The sequence below is a fragment of the Hypomesus nipponensis genome, chromosome 1 (genome assembly GCF_054491055.1).
Source record: "Hypomesus nipponensis isolate SF chromosome 1, ASM5449105v1, whole genome shotgun sequence".
In the NCBI taxonomy this organism is placed as follows: Eukaryota; Metazoa; Chordata; class Actinopteri; order Osmeriformes; family Osmeridae; genus Hypomesus; species Hypomesus nipponensis.
The window spans coordinates 10989321-11014042 of NC_140361.1; the positions used below are offsets into that span (position 1 = coordinate 10989321).

Genomic DNA, 24722 nt, shown 5'->3' on the forward strand with positions numbered 1-24722 from the left:
ACATATGTTTGCATACTGTGTCCTTTCCACTGTGTCTGCATTGTGAGGATGCACAATTAGCTTAGCTGTGTGAAACGCCTTGGTGAGAGGTTAGGTTTGACAGGCTACCTGCCTCCCACCAAGCAACCTTTTATAAAATCAATGCGGCAGATAAACACAACTCTCCTCCGAACCGTTGGGCCTTGTCACCGTCTCCACTCTCTGAGAGGCTGGGAAACACTGGCAAACAGACAAATTAAAGCCTCTCTTCGAAAAAATGCTCTCTCTCTGCCCCTTTTCATGCAACAAGCAGTCCACCATTGTGTAGACACAACAGAACTGTCACAAACATCAGGGAAACTATACCGCTGTTGCCTTCACCATGAGAACCCTGTATTTAATCCACACTTTATTCTGCCAATTACAGTTGGCTGTTCTCTATAACTCTGTGGCTGCATCTAAAGGGATCATTGTTATCTAGTTGACTGGGTGTTATTGTGAAGACAGTGAAGGTTTGGTTGGTTTAAACGTGTCTTCAGACAGCAGACTCCCTGCAGAGAGAGTCTGCTTGTGCGATGCTCCATCCCCTTTCCCTCCATTCACGCACTCATCTACAGGAATGCCTGATATGTTTCCCTCACAAAAGACGAAATGTCCCCCGGTACACAAGTTCAACAATTCTTTAACATAGTGAATGTCCATGCTTTGATTTCAGCTGGAGGGAGGTGGGGGTATATGAAAACACAGTGAGCAAGAGGGGAGAGAATGATGCAAGCTGGGTAAACAGAAATTTGACATGTCTTGTTAGCTTGAGCTCTCACACATATTCTCTGAGAACACCGTTTGAGAGATGTTTCCAGCTCTTGAAAAAGTGTGAAATGTTAGCTAGGTTGCTCGTAGAGCAGAACCTGCAATCTACCTGAACACCCATACAACACTGTGCTGTTACGCCCGTCTCTCTGTCTCCCTCAGCCAGGAGATTGATACATTGACAGCAACAACAAAAAAGTTGTGGGAATAAAAAACAAACAAAACAAACATTGATGTGTGTTCTAGGTTCTGTGTACATAAACACAACCTTTGTAAAACGTACATTATAGAAAATGGTGTTACGCAAAAATCCACCTAACACTGGCCAGCTCCATTCCTATCAAAGGGTCTCACATCAATACAATTTTTTCGAGCAATGTCTCACCTCCATCAACAGGTTTTATTCATTAACATCAACTGCCAAGAGGCCCCGGTAGAGTAATCTTTTCACTAATTACAAATAAGACCTCTTTATTTGAGATCCTAGGGGAGTTAGCCTCTTAACAAGCCACCCCGCCTCTCTGTACCAAACATGGGGACTCTATCTATGCATGTTCTGTACCTGTGTTCTACTTTCAGTCAGAGTAGGAGAGAGGGGGTGGGGTGTTAAGGGGTCACATTAGTTAGGGCTTTTAATGAAAACTGTAGATGCAGAGTGCTCTTTTTATTGTGTATTTTTTTCTCTCCACATATGTAGGGCTAACAGGGGGACTATTGAGCAGGGAACAATCTATATCGGCCATTAAAATGCAAATGTGTTTACCAAGCGTTGCTTTGATGCCACACTAATAACAAGCACTCGAGAACAATCGCAAATTCAACTTGTGTAGTGAACTATTGAACGCACATTGGTTTCTGGAAAGGAAAAGACCACACCGAAACGAGAGACTTTAGAGTCAATAAAAAGTAGCATAGATACAGAATCTCAGACCCAGCAGACAGGCCTTGACTGCTCTGCACAGGAACTCAAAAACACTTTTAAAGTTCTATATTAGAGTACACCTGGAATCCACACTCGTAACTTGCATTTATGGGAGGAAAGACAGAGATTCCTGCAATGTTGAATCTCCAGTGCTGAAATCAAGATGGTAAGAATCATCCGTTGTGTTTACAGTGTGTAAGAAACTCATGCTGCTAACTTGCATGTGAAGGTACCACAGAGCTGGCTCCTCTACTATGTGGGTCTGATATGCGGTCCTTGTTTTCTCCCTCAATAGATGCTTTAATAGGATAACAGCCTGTTTTTTTTTTTTTTACTTTCTCTTCAAGGCTTTTCCAAAATGTGGTGTTCGCCAGGCTAATCATGTCCTTCTGCGCAGGGAACAGAGATAAGGGGTCCTGTGTCACTGCCCAGCAGTGGGTTTCACAGTCAGGGGGGTGGGGGGGGACAACCTAGACGTTGGATCTTTTGGAGCAACACCTCCCAAACAAGCGCACAGAGCGTCTTTGTTGACGTACAGTGAGATCATGGGTGATGCAGGAACAAGTCATGGATTAATCTGTCACTTCTCATTAGCCGCTAAATTGAGTGTGACTTTTTCCGATCCCTCACTGATCGTGATCTGTGAGCATCGAACAACAAACCTGGACGTAAATACACTGAGAAACCCCACACCGATGAGGAGGAGGGGAGGGTAGGGTTGATGGGAGAACAGCCCTCCTTCAAAGCAGGGCAATTACAGCCAACTGTGTTTAGATGAGAAAGCAGATGCCAGAAAGAACAGGGGTACAGGCTGTAGGAATTACAGGCCTATCAAATATTCATGAGGAGGAAAAACTCTAGGGATTTTTTGCATTAAGTTATTCACATTTAACCGGTATCAGACACGTGGAAGTAAAAAAATTACAAACAAAAAAACACCTCCTGTTTTGTTGGCTTCGCAATGCGGTAAAGTCAAGATCTGGCTGCTATTTCATAGGAAGGTAATGATTGAGGCAGTTCTAAACTTAGACAGAACTGAATGCCCTAGCCACAGTAACACCATGCATTCGTGTTGGCTTGGCTAACTTACATTTTCAGGCATTAGACTGATTTAGAAAACAAGCTTCAAAATAAACGAGTGAATTAACCGTCCCTTGAGATCCTTAAACTGATGGGTTAAGCTTGTTGTTTGAGATATGTTTCAGTGATGGGATCACAGTATGGTGGGCAGCATTATACGGAATCATTGGAAAACAAAAGACAACATGCACAGCGTTTGTGAATCAGTGTTTCCAATTGGCCAGGGAATATTTGCCCCTATCAGCAGCCAGTAGAGCAGAGAACAGCTGTGCTTATCACTTGCAATTGATGGAGCATGATCTAATCAAGTTTGAGGTTATATGAATTCCGAAACCAAGAGTCAGTAACTCTGGGGGAAGGCCCATTGAAGCCTCACTGGATATGCAGGGACAGCAGTGAACCTGTGGAGATTGATACCCACTCACACACGCAATCACTTCCTACAGTACTGCAAATGACCTAAAAAGACTCCTCTCTAACAAGAGAGAAAGAAAGAAAAGCATGTTGCTGAATCTCAGCAACAACACACAATCAAGGAAGAAAAGGTCAACAGACACAATTTAGTTCAGTTTTAAAACAACTGCAGCACGTTGAAAGACGGTCAGTAAGCTTCCTCCTGCCGAACACCAAAAGCACACCAAGGATAGATTACACGCCATTTAGCGCGCTTCCTTTCATCGTGCTACAATGCAAATTGCCTGGAAAGAATAGACTTTCATTGACAGAGATTAAGAGATTGGTGGAATGTCTATTTTTGAAATGTATCCAACATAATACGTCTTATAGCCTATGAAAAAAATAAAACAACAAATACATGAGTTTACTTACTATTTCATCCTAAAAAAAATAAGTGTAAACCATCTGGACCTCCTGGTAAAACAAGTTACTGCAATTTAACGTAACTCTGTGACCAACGGTATCTAATCAGCTTAAAGATAAGCGCACAGCTTAGTCTTCATATAAAGATACAGAGGTATATCCATAGTTCACTGGTAATAGGATAAGCAGATATTGTTGAGGGATTAAGCTATCTCTCCAGAGATCTATTAGTGGCTAAGTCTTACTGGCGCTCTTATTAATCATTATCTGACCCGTGTTACAATGGGATTCTTCTCGATACAGCCAACTGCCGCACTCTCTCTCTCTCTCTCTCTCTCTCTCTCTCTCTCTCTCTCTCTCTCTCTCTCACTCATTCTCTCTCTCACTCACTCTCACACTCTCTCTCTCTCTTTCTCTCTCTCTCTCTCTCTCTCTCGCTCTCTCTCTCTCTCACACACACACACACACACACAGCAGAGTAAAATGCACAAACATACACAATGATACACACTCATACCCAACCCACCGCCCCAACCACAGACACCTACACAAATAAACATGCACACACACACAGAATGCACATACACGATAACCCTAACCTATATAGACACACGCGCACGAACAACTGCAAATCCACTTCCAATTACAGATATGGCCCTCCAGACACCCTGTAACACCCGCTCACACTCTCAGCATGCATGAGCACACGTTAACACTTGGCACCACAGCCTTATGCATTATCAGCCCCAAGGACAACTTAACACAGCCATGCATTTCCAGACCCCTCCAACAGTCATCCTGACAGAGTGCATGGGAAGCCCAGCTGGTAACCACTGGATTGCAGACATGTGCCCTCCTCTCCACAGGAAGTCGCCCAATGTGGGATAATCACAAACAAGGTAGGACCAGATGCTAAATCTGTAAATCTGCGGGGTAATTCACACATTAATGGCTACAGTGACATTACAGAACATATTGGGACAAAGCGACTTCGTGGGGATCCAGAAAAGCAACTAGGATCCAGCAGAGAGGCATGTTTAGCAATTAGTACCCACAAATGCTTGACTGTTTCTGGGGTTGGAAAGGTTCTGCAGCAAGCCAACTGCTATTGAACAATCGGGCAATCTGACTGTCATTGCTGGTAGCACCAAGTGAAACATGGCTTTTGGGCGTCAATAGCACACAGGTGCATGTTTGACCACACAGCAGCACATGCATGATAAACAGCCCTCTGGCCACAGTCACTAATTCAGAAAAGTAATTACACAATCCAGACAGTGATTTTGGGCTGAGCCTGAAGGGAGGTAAGAAATCCAATCAGCTTTTCATGAAGGAATCTATTAAGGTGACTATGAAAATGCTGACAGAAGGGGATACGTTTGAGATATTACAGGTCAGCCTTTGAACGTAATTGTCAAGTTGTCTAGCTGGACGGTGGGGAATCAATGTTAGCCAGTCATCCCACAGGTGTTAGTGAGAGCAACGAGCATGGATGAGACTCAAAAGATTAGTTTGGCTCATTAGCCAATTCAATGGGAGACCTGTGCTGTGCTTCTGAGAGGCATTAAAGATGCTGTAAAGCAAATTCCATGATTTGCTTCTCAGTACATTGTATACGTGTGAAATGACTTGCTGAAAGCATGTGCAAAGTGCAAAAACTTTGTCGCACTGAAATGTGGTGTTAGACCGTTGAACAGTTTCTCACCCGTTTTCAGCTCAGGTTTTGTATAGGCGGGGCTAAACCCAACCTATCTCAGCACAGCCACCTATCTACGTCAGATCACTGCATGGCTCCTCCTCTCACTTGCCGTAGCGTCCATTATCCGGGTCGTAGGTACTTGAGAGAGTACACAGGGGGCGGAGCTTCAGCTCCTTCAGGCGACACCCCCCCCAGTCTTAATCAGAAAAGACTGCCTATTTTGACACAATTTCAAAGCCTAATTTAACATACTTGTCAGTGTTTTTTCCCATTTAAATTTGGATCTTTAACACGTTCACACATAATGCTGTGCTGCTAGGGATTTGGAACAGCGGACATACACACTACCAACAGCTGTAACATGGTTGACAGTGTTAGGTGTAGTCAGTAGGATCTCCGAAGACAACCCTACAGACATCTGACAAAGTCCTAGGTGGAAGTGAGATGTGGGGTGGTGAGGGTGGAGACTTCAGGGAGAGACTGAGTAACACCAAGGTCAGACTCTGTAACCGTGTGGTAGTGTTTGTAGCCTTGGACATGGAACGGAATGCCTCTTAGTCACGATTAGAGGAGGAAGAGGACTGCATGACAACTTAACACTGTGGGAAAATACTGTGAAACAGGTAGACATCATTCAACTCCCCCCCCCCCACCCCCCTCCACTACAGAACAGCCTGAGACAGTAGCCTCACTGTCTCATTACAGGCAATAGCTTTCTGACTCCCCCTTGAAAGTGGAGCAACCACTTCTTGACCAGGTGTCCTGACAGACTGATAAAAGGGAGTGGTCTGGTGTAATGGTGGTCTGGTGGGTAAAATATAACATAGGTCCTGGTATACAGACACCCAGGACACACAGCAACACCATCACACACCAACACCACACCTCCCAGCACAGTTCATTACAGAGGGCACAATTACAATGATTAAAGCCTTATTTTTTCACACACTATGTCCCCCTAATAAAGTACTGCTGATTGTTGTGTCTTCCGGAAAACAACAACAATAACCAGTCATGCTGGCTAGAGAAACAGAGCAGAGCACAGCTTTTCTGTGTCGGAAAAAAAGTGTTTTTGCCAGGGTGGGTGGGTGTCACCGTCGTATTACTGTCTGTGTGAGAGCCAGTCTGAACAGAGATTCCCCTCCAGTGGGCATTATCAGCGTCTCTCTGTCAGTCTCGGTGCCAGTCCCATTTCACAGCCTGCACTAGATCTGACACACACACACACACACACACATATATACACACACATACACTGTCCGTCATCACCTTGCTCTGAGATGAATGAGATGGCCTCTGTCCTCAATCATTTTAATCACTCCATTGGAAAATGCCTCGTTCATGGCTATCACTCTGCACTGCCTCACGGCTATCCCACACATACACAGGCACACGCACATACACAAACACAATCAAACGCACACACACACATCAACAACCTGCCCTCTTCCACTGCTAACACTTGAGATATTGGACCAGCAGCTAGCAGATGGCCGTTGATGCAGAAACTCCTTTATTTTGACTTCTATGCCCTTTAACGAGGGAATCACAAACTAACAAAATATCAGCTTTTTTATGGCTACCGAACACAGAAAATGTGTTTACAGCTAACCCCTTAAAGCTCAACGGTATAATGCATTGACGTGTTAACTTTTGCAACCTACACTCATGGAGGTCATTTCTTTCAATGGCTCTTTTCTGTTGCGACAATCCACACAATGCTTCTGAACTGTGAATTGAGAGAAACATTTGATTATGCTGCATGAGTGAATTGCATCAGTTTTGTATGTGATTAGTCCTGTATTTATCATTTCCAAGTGTTTATGCACAAACACTTGTAATGTGGAGAGGATTTGTATTTACAGCGTGGGAGAAACACTACGGATGCAAATGTTTGGATAATGGCTGAATTCACCAGGGTCACGGAGCCACACAGTGTCTTAATCCACTCTGACTATTCACTACAAGAAATGCTTTATGGAAGATAATCTAGAGACACATACACAAACTACAAAACCCATGAAGCACTATGTGTAGTGGATTCCTGAGAGGCAGAGGTGGGTTAGGTGTCGCGTGCAGCTGTGTGCTGATGTCAGGCCACAAAGCAGGTGACAGGCAAGAGTGGAGGTGTGCCTCTTGTTAACGGCTGTCCCTTCTAACACTCTGGATGTGTGTTTTCACACCTGCGTTTGCTCCGTGGCATGTGACATCAGGACACTGCCGGCTGGCTGTGCCCTCCCTGTCGACTTCCCTTGTTGATGGCTAATTAAAGCGGGAGCGTGTGAAAACAAGCTTGCTTGAAGGGAACCGGCTTTCAACCTTTTCAAGATGGCGGCTCATTGACAGTGTTGTTAGCGTGAAAGGAGATGCTACATCATAGGTGTGGGAGGATGTGTGAGTAAGTGTGTGTGTGTGTGTGTGTGTGTTTGTGTATATGCATGTGTGGGGGAAATTAAGTGCAAAATAGGGAAGGAGAGGAGGTAACTAAAGAACAATCAAAATCTTATTGTGAGAGAAAAAAATATTTGATTCAATTTGTGAACCTTCTTTCCTGAAGAACATGCTCCTCTCTTTGTCCTTCAAAACCCTGAACACTGATTGAAAAAAAAAGCAGAATGTGGGCTGGAGTTCGGGGAGACAGAAAGCCCAGGGATCAACTGTAAGTCTTCATCACCGAAAGTCAATTCAAGGTCAGAGTTGGTTCAGACAGACAGCGGTGTCTCACACATCCCTGTTTCTGTTAAATGACACGGCTCAGACACAGGCTCTGTGTGTGTGTGAGAGTGGATGTGTGTGTGTGTGTGTGTGTGGGGGTGGCTGCGGCTAGGGACAGCCTGCTGTGTCCGCCTGTCACTGCTGTCTCCTCTGCCACCCCGCCCGCCCTCACCCCCCCCCCCCCCACACACACACACCCCCACCATTGCTGAGCCTTCTCCACAGGCATTCTGCTCATTGCATCTAATCATGCTCTATGAAGCAGCTAGCATCACGACTACAACACCACTCCTGCAGGTCACCCGGCCTCGGCACAACTCTAATAGAGGGTTAATTGTTAATTACATTTGTCAGTTGAGATTATTTTTAAATGGAATATATTGCTAGTTGCTGTTTGTGGGGAGTATAAGTAGGTCATCTTGTACATTCCAGTATTGACTTACAAGGCTAAACAAAAGGTTTGATAGTGACTCATATGAAACAGTCTCTGTGATCTCGATCTTAAGATAGATGATGACACAGACACCTGGGCTTGATAAGTCTTTCCAGGAGATATATTGTGCTTAGCTTTTTACACAAAGTAACTGGGTTAGCGGTGCATTGACGCGGCACGCCACAGAGCAGCAATATAAAGCAATAACTAATTTGCGGCCAGAGATTCCTGTGATTGGCCAAAATCGATCGGGTGACACGGTGAACAGGAGCAGTCTATTGATCTGGGCTATTGATGGAGCAGTCAATTATTGCCTAGTGTATTTATAGACCCCAGGAGACAGGCAGGGTGACAACACAAGGTGCCCAGGCATTTATTTGGCCAGATAAATCACAGTTGCAAGAGCACAGAGTTCACAAGAAAAGGTTGCTTTATGAGGTAGCGATAATGTTCATACAGGAGATATTGTTTGCCTTGAGTTGACTACACAAAGCCTGTTTTTGTAGCATGAAAGTAATAAACATGCTAATGTACATACATTTGACCTTGTTTAAGAAAGCGTTTAAAACGGATTTTAAAGTAATTTTCCTCTTGCTAATTACTAAACATGTCGGAGGCAAAATAGTTACTTAGGCTCACTTTGGTGTGCTTATATAGAAACCATGTAGTTCTTACGCAGTCAGGACCATTGCTAAACCACTGAGAGCAAAGTACACTTTCTACAGGTGTCTTAATAAAAATTGGCAAAGAATGTCTTCCATAAAGCGGCAAAGCTTCGCAATGTTATGACAATCCTGTCGAGGGCTTGAGTGACAGCAAAAAACAACCAATCCCATTTGAAATGCGGAGGGGGCAAAACAAAGGCTGTCAGAGTGAGTCAGGGAGCTCAGTATTGAGTTGCAAGAGATGCATGGTGAACAGGGTGGGGGGGGAGAAAAAAAGTTATCTCCTGGCTCTCACCATGACTCTGTCCTCGAAATGTGTCTCACGCTGGTCCCCCTACGGCGGGCGTCGGTGACGGGATGCAGCGGCGACGCCTGTCTCTGTCTGCCTCCCCCTCGGTGTGATTGATGAGGCTCATTTTGCCAATTAATGGAGAAACCCCCGTTGATTACCATCAGATAGCAGTTTGTAACTGTTAGTGTTCCTGGCTGTCACAAATTCATTTTAATTAGAGATCCTTCCTTCTACTTTCACTGCTGACTGCTGGATTCGCTGAGGCACTCTCTGAACATCAGATGCATGAGCTCATCCTGAGGCCTGCTTTCTCCTTTGTCTCTTCCTTGGAAGGACGACCTTGAGACGGATGAGGATCTCCTCCTTACCAGGGAGGGAGTCAAGTCCAACGCTGACGATACATCTCACAGTCAATTAGTAACTTGGAGGGAATTAATACACTTTATTTTGCATAATGAAGCCTCTTAATTGCTCTAAAGCTTGTAAACTGGGTCAATGCATCCGACTAATCGTACGTGGGAACAACATATATTGAGCAGGCAGTAGGATTGACACCCTGGAGGCATGGAGACACTGATCTTGCAGGTCCTGTCAGGGAGGAAGGATAGCAGTCGGGCGGAAGAGTGCTAGTGAACAGCAGAGTTCTATTCCCCAAGTGCCGTCAGCAGGAAAAAATAATAACATTAAAGATATGTGGGGAAATATTTTGGCATTAATTTGATTTACATTTGAGAGCGGCTTTCATCTGGTGCACGTCGCTACTTGGCTAATGACACCCTGGCCTTTTCATCAGGGAGCTCTCCCCTGTGCTTTGGGCCCTGCCCAGTGCTTCTTATAAGCAATAAAGCACAATAAATGGAGCCGCTGGTGGACAAACCGCTGTCTGCTGCAAAATAAATGTCAGCCGTCTCCTCTGTACATCACAGGCCACCATTAAGCGCCCTCCTCACCTCTCATTTCACAAACAAGCGCCGCATCAGCGGACGGCATCAGCGACTTATCGTTTCCTGAGTGCATTGAAACAATGGATACTACAGAGGTATGCACATCACTCGACACATTGTATGCCGTTCACTCAAAGCATTGTATCTTTCACAGTCAAAGTTCTCACTTGTACACCAAACACCTCTATTAGTGTGACTTGCTATAAACAAACAGTAAACTGTTATGCTTTTTTTTTTTTTTTGCTGGCAAACACCACCAATCACGTTTTCATTTGCATTTGATAGAACGGCAACAATGGGCCACAATTCCACCGAGAGGCTCTGGGATTTCATTAAAACATCAAATGAAAGTGAACTCATGAGGCGTGACGACGGAAGAGAGGGGCCGAGCAGTGGGAAGGAGTGCAGCCGTGTCTACAGTGGGATTAGCACTCAGCAACAAGTGCTGAGGGGGGCTTTGCATCAAACCAAGGAGCCTGTGACAAATGAGGGCGACTGGGCTCTGTCTATTACCCTGCTCTGAGAACATGCCTGTTGGGGAAGGAATGATGTGAAGATTGGAGCGACAGACAAGACCAACTTTGAGGATAAACTTCCCAAGGAGAAGAAAGGAGAAGGGATAGGACAGTACTAGTTCACTCCTACAAATACACTTGTTTCGTTGATATTGTTATGATATAAGCAAGTTGGGATTGCCAAAGGTTTTTTTTTTTTTTTTTTTTTGCTTCCAAATACAGACTTGGCGGTGGCAGTCACTCAATGCACTGCACAGTCCACAGGCTTGAGGTTTCCTCAGCCAATGAGAGTCCAGATCTCCAAAGATGCACATGTGGGGGTTTCCCGGGACACAGGTGGGCCAGTGGGACTAGATCCCGACGGAGCGAGGCCAGGCTCTGGGTCCATTCCTTCGAGACCCCCAGACTGGCAGGGCACTCAGGCTTGATCAGTGGAATATTACAGCATCTCACCCAGAGGGAGCGGGGTTGAGGCCTGGGTAGTCTGTGGGAATCTCCCCCCCCTCTCTCTCTCTCTATCCCTGGCATCAGCCCCAGCCCCAGGGAACAGAGGCCGGGCGGCCTGTCAGCTAACTCCACCGGCTAATGGACCTGCCACATCAGCCACTGCGTTGCACACTAACAAGACACTGATTGGGGAGTTTCGGGGGGGAATTCGCTCGAATAATGACATGGGCCACATTGAGATGTCCCTGTGTCTCGTCTAACATCAGACGCAAAAATGACAAAATGAGATTTCTTGTTGATAATAAGTGAAACATGTGTCCTCTCCACTCCTGAAGTGGGGCTTCAGTTGGAGTACTCCCCTGGCATCATATCAAGACTTGGGGTTCCAACTTTGTACAAAGAAAAATTGAACTGTCAGAGACTGTCAGCTGTTTCTTTAGAATACCCCCATTATTGTTCAGAGTCTGCGTATATCAACTTATTAAAGCAGTGGGTGTGTGATTTCGCCCCAAGTGAGTAGAGATCGACATGTTGACAACTGAACAAATTCAGTTCAAGTTGATTTGGAAACCGGGCATCTAATTTGATTTGTGGCACACCAGCATACAACTAGATATGGAGAGCCAAGGTTAATGGTGTTGATCCAGGCAAAGGAGCATGAATATGTTTTATGGATCTTGGCTTAACTGCATGGAGGATAATATAGTGACTCAGTGAGTCCGGTGCTCAAATCACTCATTTGTGAATCTCGTAATGTGTGAATGTCAACATCGAATCAGCATCTGTCCTTCCACTTCCCCTAAACAGCTGCACCACTTTAACAATCAGAACATGGCACACATAAATCATCAGTAACATTCAGGTTTGTGTTAAATACCATTCTAATCATAACAATACAAGCAGCACCTCGTCCCTATAGTGCAGCTTGATGTGTCGCCATTGTCAGCTGGTCTAAACAGGATGTGAAGAGGCAGTCATTGAGCCTCCCTCGTCCCTGCTCTCTTTCAGGCACCATATATCTCCCGCCCCACCACAGATCAAGGCAATCAAGAGCATTAGCATTTGCTAAATGATATCAGAGGAAACACATGGCCTCCACCGCCAGTTCCCAGTAAACATGGGTCTGTGGTGAGATGGTGACATCGCCCAGCACATGGCTCCCCCCCCCCCCATATTGTAATTATTAGAATTACAACCCCCCTTTTAGGCTGATGGCGTTTGGTCTATTGAAATTGGTTAATTAAATCCAGAGTCTCTCCTGTGCAAATGGAAAGATGCCTATTGTTTCTGACTGTTGCCTCTGTCTGGTGACGGACATGCGCTGACAAAACGGAACACTGGGTAACCACGGAGGAGAGTGACACATTCTGAAGTCAAAACACTATTTGCCTACGTTTCTTTTCCCTTCTTTTTTTAATGTCCTTTATTTATTAACTTCTTTGCAGTTTTTTGGGGGGCTAATTAAAATGCTCCAGGGTTTTTATCTGTGCTGCAAATAGGAATTAATTGGCCACACAATTTACAGTGCATTTCATTAGGCGAAAAAAAAACTGAGGGTTGCCGAGGTAAACAAGGCTAGTGAAAATGCCACCACAGTCTGTTGACCTGGTTTCCTATATGCACTGTAAACATAAACAAAATAACAGCTAACTACATTGAGGTGTGTATCAGAAAAAAAGTGACATCTATGTCTGTCATATTGTCATATGGGAAAAAAGCATGTTTACTTGACGAGAACAGTTAACAGCACATACATACAACGACCTAAACGTAATCAACACCTTTTCAAGTATTTCCAACTAAATCAAATTTAACCAAAACAATCAAATCCCAAAACAAACTAATTCCCATTACTTTTGTATGAAAACCAGGGTTTACCTACTAAAGTACCAAACAAGCAGTTTACACTGGGAATACATAACCTGGACACGGTGCATTCCTCTAAAGCAAACAAACAGGCACCCTATCAGTTGTCATTTGGCATAAGCCCATTTACAAACACACAGCAGTGCCCTCTCCCTCTTTGAAATCCAACCTAAATCAAAAGGATGCCTATGTGAACAACACAAGGTGGTACCTACATTAATGCATCTGTCAATGGAGAAGTCATGAGGATGGCAATGCTGCTCTGCCCCTGGGCATGCGTACAGCAGAGCAGTGTGTGGGCTGAGTCTGTCTGGCCTCTCAGAGTTACTGGAACACCCTCACATGTGTGTTCATCTTTGTGTGTGTTTGTGAGAGTGTGTGCATGCGTGTTCCACAATGTCACCAGCTTGGAGCCAAACGCCTCCACACTAGGAACATGATCTACCTTCAGTCAATTGGCTGAGTGGTACAGCCTCCTTATGACTAACCAAACAAGGACACTGAATATCAGCAACAGACAGCTGCTGTCATGAGAACAGGCCTTCATATCAATACAAATAATTTGTTGAATTGATAGGCCAAATATGTATTAGCAAGAAGAGCTACTTAAACACAACAGTGTGTAGCTACGAGTAGCTCTTGTTTTGGACTTCTGCTTCATGTGGCTGGCTCTTTGCTCCAAGTGTTAATGGTAGTTGTGGTGGTGGTGTGGTGGGTGGGGTTAAGGGTTAAAAATGACACATGCTGATTTCCTCCCCATTAGGTCCTCAGGGAGCTGAAAGGTTAAGTGGACCATCATCACCTTGAATGATGGTGATAAAGGAAGGGGGTGAGGGGGTCTATTAGACAAACCTAACCATATATCCACTGTAGACTCTGTCTGGCTTGTCTTCAGCCCACCAGAGCCCTGACCCCCTCCTCCTCCATTAGGAACCCAGTCTGCATGGTCCCCTGGAAGCCCTCCCTCCCCTTCCCGACTAACAACCCCCAGAGTCCCCTGCTACCAGCAGCCACAGAGTCCCAGAGAGGGGAGGGGGGCATGATCACCAAAGCTCCTCCTGTGAAATAAGGCCCTCAGGAGACTCGTGCCTCCATTGCATGCCTTTGTAGGCTCCCATTACCACTGATAGATAGAGATCTCTAAAGCGCTGAACAAACACCCCATTCAGTCATTTGCATATATTACACTAATGGTAGGAGAAAAATGTATCAATAAACTCAAACGAAATGATTTAGCTGAGCTGTTACTTTTGCAAGAAAGTGCAAGACAATGTGTTTGCCAATTTATTACCTGGTTTGAGAAACCAGTTTTATGGTGAAATGCAGCGAGACTAGAAGTCACCTCCATACAATCGCGCACACGCACATACACACACGCACATACATACACACACACACACACACACACACACACACACACTCATCATTCATCCTTGCGCTCAACAGTCAAGGAAAATAAGTACTCCAACTTTTTCAGGGTTGCTCAACCATCAAATGTGAAGCTTTTGTTATTGTTTTTCTTTCATCTGTCATGTTTCAAGGCACAAGCATCCTTCTTTAATCCCAGAGCGTCGTTTTAAAAGGTAGGCGCCCATCTGACGGAGCTGGCTTATCTTACAGGAAGGAAATGTCAAAAACTAAACTATATGGTGGTGGAAATGTCCTGCTGTCACTTCCATCCACTAAACAGCATAACACGGATTATGGTTCTGTATCTAAGCTGAAGGTAAAATCTCGCACAGGAAATACAAATATTATCAAACTTGTGAAGGCGGGCATTGTTTATGCCTCCCTCTCTTTATCTAAAACCACAGATGTTCACATGCACACATGTTCCATCATTTTAGAGGTATAATTCAATGACACCATTCTAAGGTTTGGAGATAATAAGCAGAGGTGGTTCATGCACCGGGGACAGTGCGTTAGGAGGGGGTTACTCAGGGAGTTACTACAGGGAAACACATTCTGATTTCCCTCACAGCCTAATCACCTGGATCGATAGAAGTGGGTCGTGTGGGAGCCGTCCACACACCTTGATATTTGGACAGGGATTTACACTGAATCACTTCATTAGGTGGAGAAGGTCAAAGACAGGTCAATCGTACTCTAGGGGGCTGAGTAAGGTTTGCTGAGGGAGGCGCATAGGAGAGGGAAAGGGTGAGAGTGAGAGAGAGAGAGAGAGAGAGAGAGAGAGAGAGAGAGAGAGAGAGAGAGAGAGAGAGAGAGAGAGAGAGAGAGAGAGAGAGAGAGAGAGCGAGAGAGAGAGAGAGAGAGAGAGAGAGAGAGAGAGAGAGCGAGAGCAAGATGGAGGACCAACGGAACACACAGTTCTATTTTCTATTTGAATCACCTTCACATCCCTATCGATCCTACACGCCACACCAGGAAAAGTTAAAGTGCATGTGACTGGCCTTAGCCAAAGTAACAATGGCAACTCCGCAACAAGGCAGCCACAGCTGTGCTATCTTCAGCTGTCTGTCATCCACAGCACAGCCGTACAAAACGGAGGAGACCAGTTCAAAATGGAGGCAGCAACTGCCTCTGGCCAGTTCTTTTCCCCCCAAAATTATGTTTTTCTAAAAAAACAAGGCAACAACTACAATGGGGCCAGCCATATGCCACAGCACCTCCACTGTGGCTCCCATGCCTGATCAAGTGAGACAGGCAGTCAGGAAGAGGGGCATTACCAGTGCTGTAGGGCAACCTGCCTGGTTCTCTCTGGGGACAGCCTGGAGACTAAGGGAGAGAGACATGCTGCAGTACACCTGCATTTCCTCACACTCCAGCTTGTCCAGGTCCCCCCAGGAGTCAGGGGATCCATCCTGACGTCGGCGGCTGGAGAGCTCCTCTCACACATCTACAGGGGAGGTCTCTGCCACATGGTTTTTAATTACATCCATTTAAGTGGCCTTCTTTGACTGGGAGCAGCTTGTTAATGCGCTAGGAAGCTATTACTCTTATGCCAACCAAAGTGCAAAGTAAGCCTTCATAAATCTCCAGGTTTAGGCGCACTAAATTAAGGAGAGAGAGAGAAAACAAAGGTTAAATACTGTCTTAAGTTTGAGCATATGGGACACATTTCGACTTGATTAATTGCACTTGAATTATGACATTTTTCTTTAATAGAAGCAGTAAGTAACACGCAGGGAATTTGGTTTGTTCTACTGCCACACGCATCCATAAAAGGTATCATGGCCGCAAGCTATCGATCTGTGAGTCAATTTCTACCAAAGAGAGGGAGAGTATATGTCCGCAGGTACCAGATATCTCGAAAAACCTATATTAGGAGGCGCCTTACTCCTCAAAATGGAGTCGGGGATGTGCTAAGGCATCGCTAATTAAATTTGAGAGCAGAGCCGCTTTAGTTTAAGTGAAAGCACTCTGTTATCCGAACGATAGAGGAGCAGGGAAGAGATAGCCCGCAGATGGTTGTGTGAAGAAGGGCCTGTGGATGGTCAGGAGATGAAACCAGAGGGTGGGGGCGGGGGCCAGGGGGATAAATCAGCGTGGGTGGAGGGAGCCCCTATTAGAGGACCCCAGGGGGGATGAGGGAGAGAGGAGATATGAGGGGAGGGGGATGTGGTGGAGAGCAGTAAAAATAGCTCTGGGCCTGAGCTCCCTATGGGGACGTGAGGCGAGAGGAGGAGGAGATCTCATCAACATCTCACATATCCATTCCTTCAGCCCCTAAAGTCACACTGGCGGCCCTGCAACTACTCAGTCCTGTCTGGGGGAACATAAACAGAACACAAAACAGTCCATCTACTGAACTACAAGCACACAAACACATGCCTACCTGTGGTGTTCAACACCTGGCGGACTGGTTAGGCCAAGCATACACTAAAGACCAGGTATCAGTGGAGGAAAACCTGCGTTAAGCACTGGAAAAAAAGGATATGGACATCTTTTCCACAAACTTATCTTGCTGGTCGTCCGTCTTGGGGAAGTTCTGGATGTCGTTTTCAAGCCTCTGGATGTGGCGCTCCATCGTGCTCAAGCTGCTCTTCAGGATCTCAGCGGACACTGAGGAACAATCACCACAACAAACAGATTTAAACATAAAAATAATTTATACCATAACATTACCATATTACAACATGATTTACATAATAACATCAGCCAGCAATATCAAGTTCAGAGTTCGCCCACAGCTGTTTCTGCTCTGGTGTGGGCTACACACTTCACTCTAAAGCGTGTCCTAGCAGGCCAGCCTACTGTAGTGGGTGGCCTAGAAAGCTGGTGAGCATGTGAGACTCCAGCTCATTAATCAGTCTGTAATCACTGTTTACAGAGTTCCTCTGGACTGCACTCCCTCACTATTCACTTCAGTTCTTTGAAGTCCCCACTTAAAAGGAGCTGCCAGAGTCTTAGGGGATCAGACCAGGACAGGAGTGCAGAGGAACTGCCATGTTAGGACTGATGTACAGGCTTTGGTGCTATTGACACACACACACACACACACACACACACACACACACACAAGCATGCACCCAGTGGAACACACACACACACACATGCACCCCCAAACACAGAGAGTAGTGCACCCCTATACACATACTTAATGTATGCACCCCCGCACAAAAAAAAACCTACACACACAAGCTTGAGCACACACGCGCGCACACACACACACACACACACACACACACACACACACACACACACACACACACACACACACACAGGTGTCAGTAAGAGAAGACTGCCTATGTTCAAGTATTGGCAGGTTCATTCACATGACATTAGATTATTAGACATTAAATTAGAGTTACAAAAGACAAAAAAGGAACTCAAAGGTACTTCTCAGTTAGATTTTGAACATCATCCCTGCTGTCTCACAGTCAGGAAGAACCATATCTAACATCCAGACCCCAGCACGACTATACCCCTCAAACCAAGAGAGATCCATTTATTAATTGGTCCTGATACAAACAATACAACCACTTTCAGAGGATTGGGTTTCCGTATTCTTAAGATCAAGCAGCGCAGAAAAAAAGATCAAAGTGGAGAGTATTGAAAATATCCCTCCTCGATAAATATGACTCAATCTCAGCTAGTTCAAAGCTCCAGATGCCATTGAGATAAACCTTTGCATGAGCATTTCAAATCAAGCTCCACATTTCATTTTCCGTGGCCTCTTGAGCACCGCGTCGTGTTTGCTGCCTCACTGTCCCCTATAATAAAGCCCTCTTTCAAAGCTCCGCTAGTGGCGACGGCCAATCACTTCATATGCAATTGCTTTGCATTTGTATGGTCAACACGACACACCTCGGGACTCAGGAATGAAGCCTACCCATCGCCTTTTGGCATCTGTTGCATGTCAAATGCTGTGGGAAGGCAGCCAGAGGGGATATGAGTGACTGTCACTGGCATGGTGCCGTCATGTACGACCACCCTTTAGAGCGTGCTGCTGTGTGTATGCCGTTAAGAGAGGGGAAGTCCCTGTGACATGGGGCCACATACAGCCACTATCCAGCTCACATTTCAGGCCCCTCTCATTCTCAAACAATCAGACTGCAAAGAGGGATGGGGATTGAGTACTTACAGTACACACAAGTACACAGGGAACGTGCGACACACACTAACACACACACAGGCCCCGGCCACAAATCAATCTAGCCACGGCACAACACTACTCTCGGGGTGAGGTCACTGTCATTAGTGGTGTGGCTGGGGGGATCCGGTGACTAGGGATTTACTGGCCCTCCATCAGGGTTCACAAAGCTGGGGGTCAGGTCTCAATCCTGGGGACCGGGCAGAGGAGGAGGAGGAGGAGGAGGGGGTGAGGAGAGCAGTGCGGGCAGGCCTGCAGTGGCACTAGCCACTCAGCTGTGATATAGCCTTTGAGGGAGGGAGAGAGGGAGAGAGGGAGAGAGCTGTTGTCAGTGAGATCTGAGCATGGTGCTAAAGCGGCAGAGGAAAAATGAAAAGCAGGAGAGGAGGTCAGACAGATGCTGGAGATAGATAGATGAGATCTTCACAGATGCTTTGCACCTGAGAGGTGTTCATCATGCCTCCAGATCCCAGGGAGGCTCACTGGGACCAGGGCCCCAGAGTGACAGCGGCGTGCTGCTGGCTAATAAGAGAGGTGGGCAGAGGAGCAGATGAGGACTCGGGTAGACAAGAAACTGAAACACAGGGGACTGGGAAATAGGCTAGCCGAAAACTTGTTCATAACCTAAAAAAGAGAGCAGAATGTGAGATAAGATAGATAAGCTGTGTGTGCTAGCTTGTTCTAGAAGGCAGGTATCACAGTACTCCACTAATTACCAACAGGCTATAACTTTCAACCCCCCATTGACCCCCAACTTCCCCAAAAATATAAAATAAAAAAGTCTAATAAGCAGTGGTTTATGTTTAACAGAACTGAATGCCATAAGGAGACTTTCTACCAGTTTCATAGCCCATTAGCAAGAGATGGAAGCAAATCAGATGAGCTATAGCTGGGAAGACAGTGCTGTGCACACAACAAAGGCCTCAATGCAACTATGCAAATGTATCTTTTGAAGTCACTTTAAAAGTAAGGAGGCTGTAACGGGTCAGTTGGCACTTTTTTGAAATAAATATACGTGACTACAACCACCAATCGTCTCTAACAGTAGACTCGACAGGAAGCCTCTTCAGAACGGAGTACAGCATCCTTCTGGGATATCATTAGTAAAATTAACACAAAAATAAAACAGTTTTCTGGGGACGACAGAAGCAACACTGGTATCTTCTGAATGCACATTTCCTCTGGATCAGTAGAAGAAAAACAACTTGCGTGCCTGGAACACATTTTTCTCCCTTCTCTTTCGTTGAAAAAGGATTTCTAGGACATGTCAAATTATCCTAATGACTGCTGTCAGCAAGACCGGCTGGAGGGTTTTAATGCTGTTCAGAGAACTTTTTACCATTTCTGAGCAGCACAAGTGCACAGTTTGTTTCCAGGTAACTGGAAACAGCGAAATAGGCCAATCACATCCAATGCTAGTTTCCTCAAGGATCACAATGACTCTTGCTTAGACTTGTTGCTCCTGTTGGTTAGTGGTAACTGATTTAAACTGTTGAATTTGCTGCAAAATATTCTATTTTAGTTATTTATTTATTTTTTACTGTTGCTTGCTTTTCTACAGGTACACTTGCACTTAACGATTCATGTTGTTTAATTGTAACTTGCTTAACTACATGCTCTTATGGTTCTTCCTTTTGGCACTTTTTTTTTTGGTTGTTCACAATGTGTGCTTCTTGTTTTGGCTACCCGCAATGCTTTGGGGCTATCTTGTTATTATTATCAGTGACCTATGCACTTTGTAAAGCTCTCTCTTCGAAGTCGCTTTGGATAAAAGCATCTGCTAAATGAATAAATGTAAAAGTAATTATTGTTGAAATAATATATGCTTTCATGTGCAATACCACTCCATACTCATTTCTCTCCAGCTGCTATTGAGGGGTTAAAAATGTGTTTGATATGCATGATGCAAATTAAAGAGAGTGAGTGTGAGAGACAGAGGACTTAGAGGCGTGCCTCATTTTGCATTAACGACTGAGTCACACAATAAGACAAACCCATCTGTGGTCAACACCATTCCGATGTAATGCCTCATAGTGGGCACCCTGTTCCTGGCCCTGTAGGGATGAGTCATTTCCTCTGACTAGAACTGTGTCATTAAGCCTACACCCATTTCCTCCAAGGATAAACTGCAGAGGAAAAAAGGTCCCGGTCGTCATGAAAGCAAGAAGATGTGCAACACAAAATACCAAATCATCTGCTCTAATGTGAAGATGTCAGCATTATATTCAGCCATTTGTTGGAGCGACCGTTTTCTATTTGGATTTATGAGCGAGTAATAGCTATCTTTTATCCTGCGCTCTCACGATGCCGTCAAAGGTTACAAAGGAAATGGAGATTTATGTTGAACACGGCCTCGGACTTGGATCGAGTTTTTAATAATCAGTGCACTTGTGCAAACAAAGGCAAATGTAACATAAAACGGTGCAGGATAAGGTTGTTAATGAATGCAAAGTGCGTGTGTGTTTGTGTGTTGGTGGGTATAGCACACATACTATAGGATAACGGCAGATTGCAGAAGACTAAGTGTGAAGATTTGCATGTGTAATTAGGAGTGTGATTGATCCTTTTCATTGACTCCACATCTACTTGGGCATAATCAAGCCAGTTTTGTGTGATTGAAATTCTACTTATGGTATTTAGCTGACAAACAAAGTATTGCTGGCGTACAGATTACAGAGAATGACAGTACCATGACAGACAAGCAGACAACACAAAGCACACCCACAACCATTAGCAAAAAGTTTGTTAGCACGCCCCTAGGGTAGAGTTTAGTGAGCACTGTATTCCCCCACAATTAAATTAAGTCAGTTTGGGTGTGAGATGGAGGGTGTGCGTGTGTGCACATGGGTGTGTGCACACATGGGGTAACCTTAACAGCAGACCCTCAATCAGAATTCAAATGAGTTTGAGCACAAGAGACCGTGTATGTGAAGACCTTTCAAGACTCCCTACAATTCACCTCGGCCCCAGCTTATTAACTCCACATCATCTCGATGTCTCACATATTCCGTCCTTTGCATGCATAGAACAAGGCTTTACAAGGCCCACGATGAAGACCAAATGTAAAAGAGAAGGACACAAAATGAGAGATATAACCTTCAAATGACTTCCTTCAATGCATGACCAACAGCAATTTGGACAGTGGTACCTTTACTCAGGCACTGTATTATTCTCATCACACTGTGAATAAGTATTGATCAGTGGAACAGTACTGTACAAGTAAACAGGCAAATCAGATGGTTGCGTCACACGTATGATTCTAAGCAGATGATTGGCTGGCTGCTATGTTCGGTAACTATGCAATAAACTGCACAACAAACTTTGACAGGGCTTTTTGAGTTGTGCAGAAACGTGCTTTGTGTTTGTTCCTGTACCTGATGGTAGCTGAAAGTGAATATGAAATGAAGAGAGGGAGCAGGTGGGAGCAACCTGATGCAGCTGCAGATTGGAAGACAAAAGGATAAACGCATCTCAACATGTCCTCCTTTCAGCGGGAATCAAAGCTTCTCCAGTTACGGTTGGTGGTGGTAGTGGTGGGGGTGGGGGGGGGGGGGTGAAAAGCTATATGTTTGCGGTGACAAAGCAGTCAAATTGTTCCTTCTGATTACCTGGAAATCTCACAAAGCTGAAAGACAAGGGATCTTCAAGGACTGAACCGAGGTAACACATTTACATGTACAGTAAAAGGCAGGGATTGAACAGCTCCCAGCACTGCCTCCGGACAACGTCCTTGCGTTTCAGAATAGTGATCCACTTGCAAGCCAATTGGCTTTCAGTGTGCCCTCACTTTCTCATGTTGGTGTTCAATGTTTCTACACACAGGCAGGTTTTTTTAAATTATATTAAGTTAGAACCCAACCGTGAATCAACTACTCAATGAAATGACATAATTATAAGAAATTGAATGTTAGAATACAAAACAATGATACATAATTAAATACTAAGTTTGCAACTCAATTCGATTAATTCAACTGGGACATGATGCAAATCCAGACTACAGACCACCATGCTTAATTACAATTTATCATAAAAGCTGTGTTAATCGGATGGAGACTAAAGGGTAAATCCTTGTTACATATGCTCCACTTACTCTTTTAAATTGAATGTTGCTCCAATCCACCATTTCAGAGTTATCATAATTAAGGATGTATTTACTGATTTCATTATATTAACTTCAACATTAAATTTTTATACCAAACATTAAGGTGAGAATATGCTGCACACCAGTCCCCAGTAATAATACATATTTATCGTAAATCTGTAAACATTTTCCAACTTATTTAATGCATACAATTTTAAATGCCATTAGTCAAGCAAAGATGTAATCACCATCTGACATGTTACTCAATATATAGAAGTCTAATGACTTATGCATACAACAAATGTGTGGAATTTTGTTGTGAAATAACCTGAATGACATGCCGGTGGAACTGAGAACTTTTACATGCTTCAAATACCGGGTACAATTTATAACACTACTCACTGAATCCATGGTTCACTGTCAGTTCTCTTTCCTAACCTCCCTACAGGCCAGTGACGTTTATAATGAGAGACAACACATGGACTACTCCCCCCCCCCCAGGGAGGGTGTAAGAAAGAAAGAAAGAAAGAAAGAACCATACTGAAGGTGAGATCATGGACACATAGCTGCTAGCAGGCCGGAGACAGAGAGTAACAGCCAGACCATGCTACACCATTATTGGAGAGGGAGAGAGGAACATTCACCATGCGAGTTATGCCTGTGAAACGATATTGCTTTTGGCAACCATCAGAAGTGCAGCCATGGCCAGATCTCAAGAGAAATCCCAAATGGAGTCAATTACATCATATTCTGATGCATGGGAATGTTTAGGCTGTGACCCCGGGTGTTGAACACTCCCTGGGACCGTGTGGAGACCAGTCCGGGGAGATGCAGAGGCACTGTGTATATAAGCTGTATGGATCTCTGCCCGTCTGGAATGAGGAGGAACATATATCCAAGGGAACACAACTTGTAAACCACAACACATAATCACACACACATGAACACAAACAGGAACACACGCACCCTTGATAATGTGCCAATTGACAAACTGTGCTGCTCTTCAAGTATTGCCTGAAGCAGATGGTCACTTTCATTTTCACTTCATGTTCTCCTTTGATACACTAGGAGATCTGTCTGTGAAGTCAGACAAACAGCACATTAAGAGTGAGGGTGACAGGGACGGCAGGAAGGACAGACAAACAATAAACACATGGAGTACTGGAACGAGGTGGGGGCTGATTGACCATAGCCAGAAGACCCTTCTAGCTATGGTCAATGTGGCTCTGTGTGTGTGTGTGTGCATGTGTGTGCGTGTGCATGTGTGTGAGACCATTGAGCATATGAGGAGAGAGTGTGTGCAGGTGGTGGGTGGGCCTGTAGACAGCCTGAAACACATTGGAGGAGCAGATGGCCAAGCTTGGGGCTATTTTCAGGTAAACACACCTTTGTCCTTTGCCCACAATTGCTCCAGACTGCCCTACGGTAAGAGGACAGAGTTCCATGATTATCTCATCAATAGCTTACATTCCTGAATACCAAAGATAATTTCTTTAGTTGAGGTGGTCTTTGGTTCATGTTTTAAACGGCACATGTTTTTTCCTTATTGTTCTGTGTTGACACCAAACACAATTTTTTCAGTGAGCAATTGTAGTAATTCAACCTGTCTTCATGAATCCATTATATTACTTGTGTATTATAGTCCTTGTAATTGTTTTACGGTTATCGTTTGCTTTGCACACAATCAATCATTTCAGCTCCATATCAGCCTCTATTCAGATACATGGCAACACGTGCCGTGCCCTCTGTTGTCATTAATCCACAGCTCAAATATCTGCTCTCAACATGCAAGGCAGAGTAGTAGTAAACCCCACTGAGGCAGCTACATAGCAGGCCTGAGCTAGAGGTGGCCTGTGGAGGTGTTGGCAGCCTGGAGAGGTTGATGCTCTTCACACTCATTC

The 24722-nt window shown here is 44.8% G+C and overlaps 1 protein-coding gene across 11 annotated transcripts in view; it reads right to left on the minus strand.

Moving 5' to 3' along the window:
• The window catches only part of diaph2 (diaphanous-related formin 2), a 319038-nt gene that overhangs the window by 70596 nt on the left and 223720 nt on the right, over positions 1-24722 (minus strand). For all 11 annotated transcript variants that reach the window (XM_084690922.1, XM_084690925.1, XM_084690924.1 and 8 more), the window contains one exon: positions 17085-17209. In XM_084690922.1, the coding sequence (XP_084547048.1) occupies positions 17085-17209 (125 nt within the window). The remainder of the gene's footprint in view (positions 1-17084; positions 17210-24722) is intronic.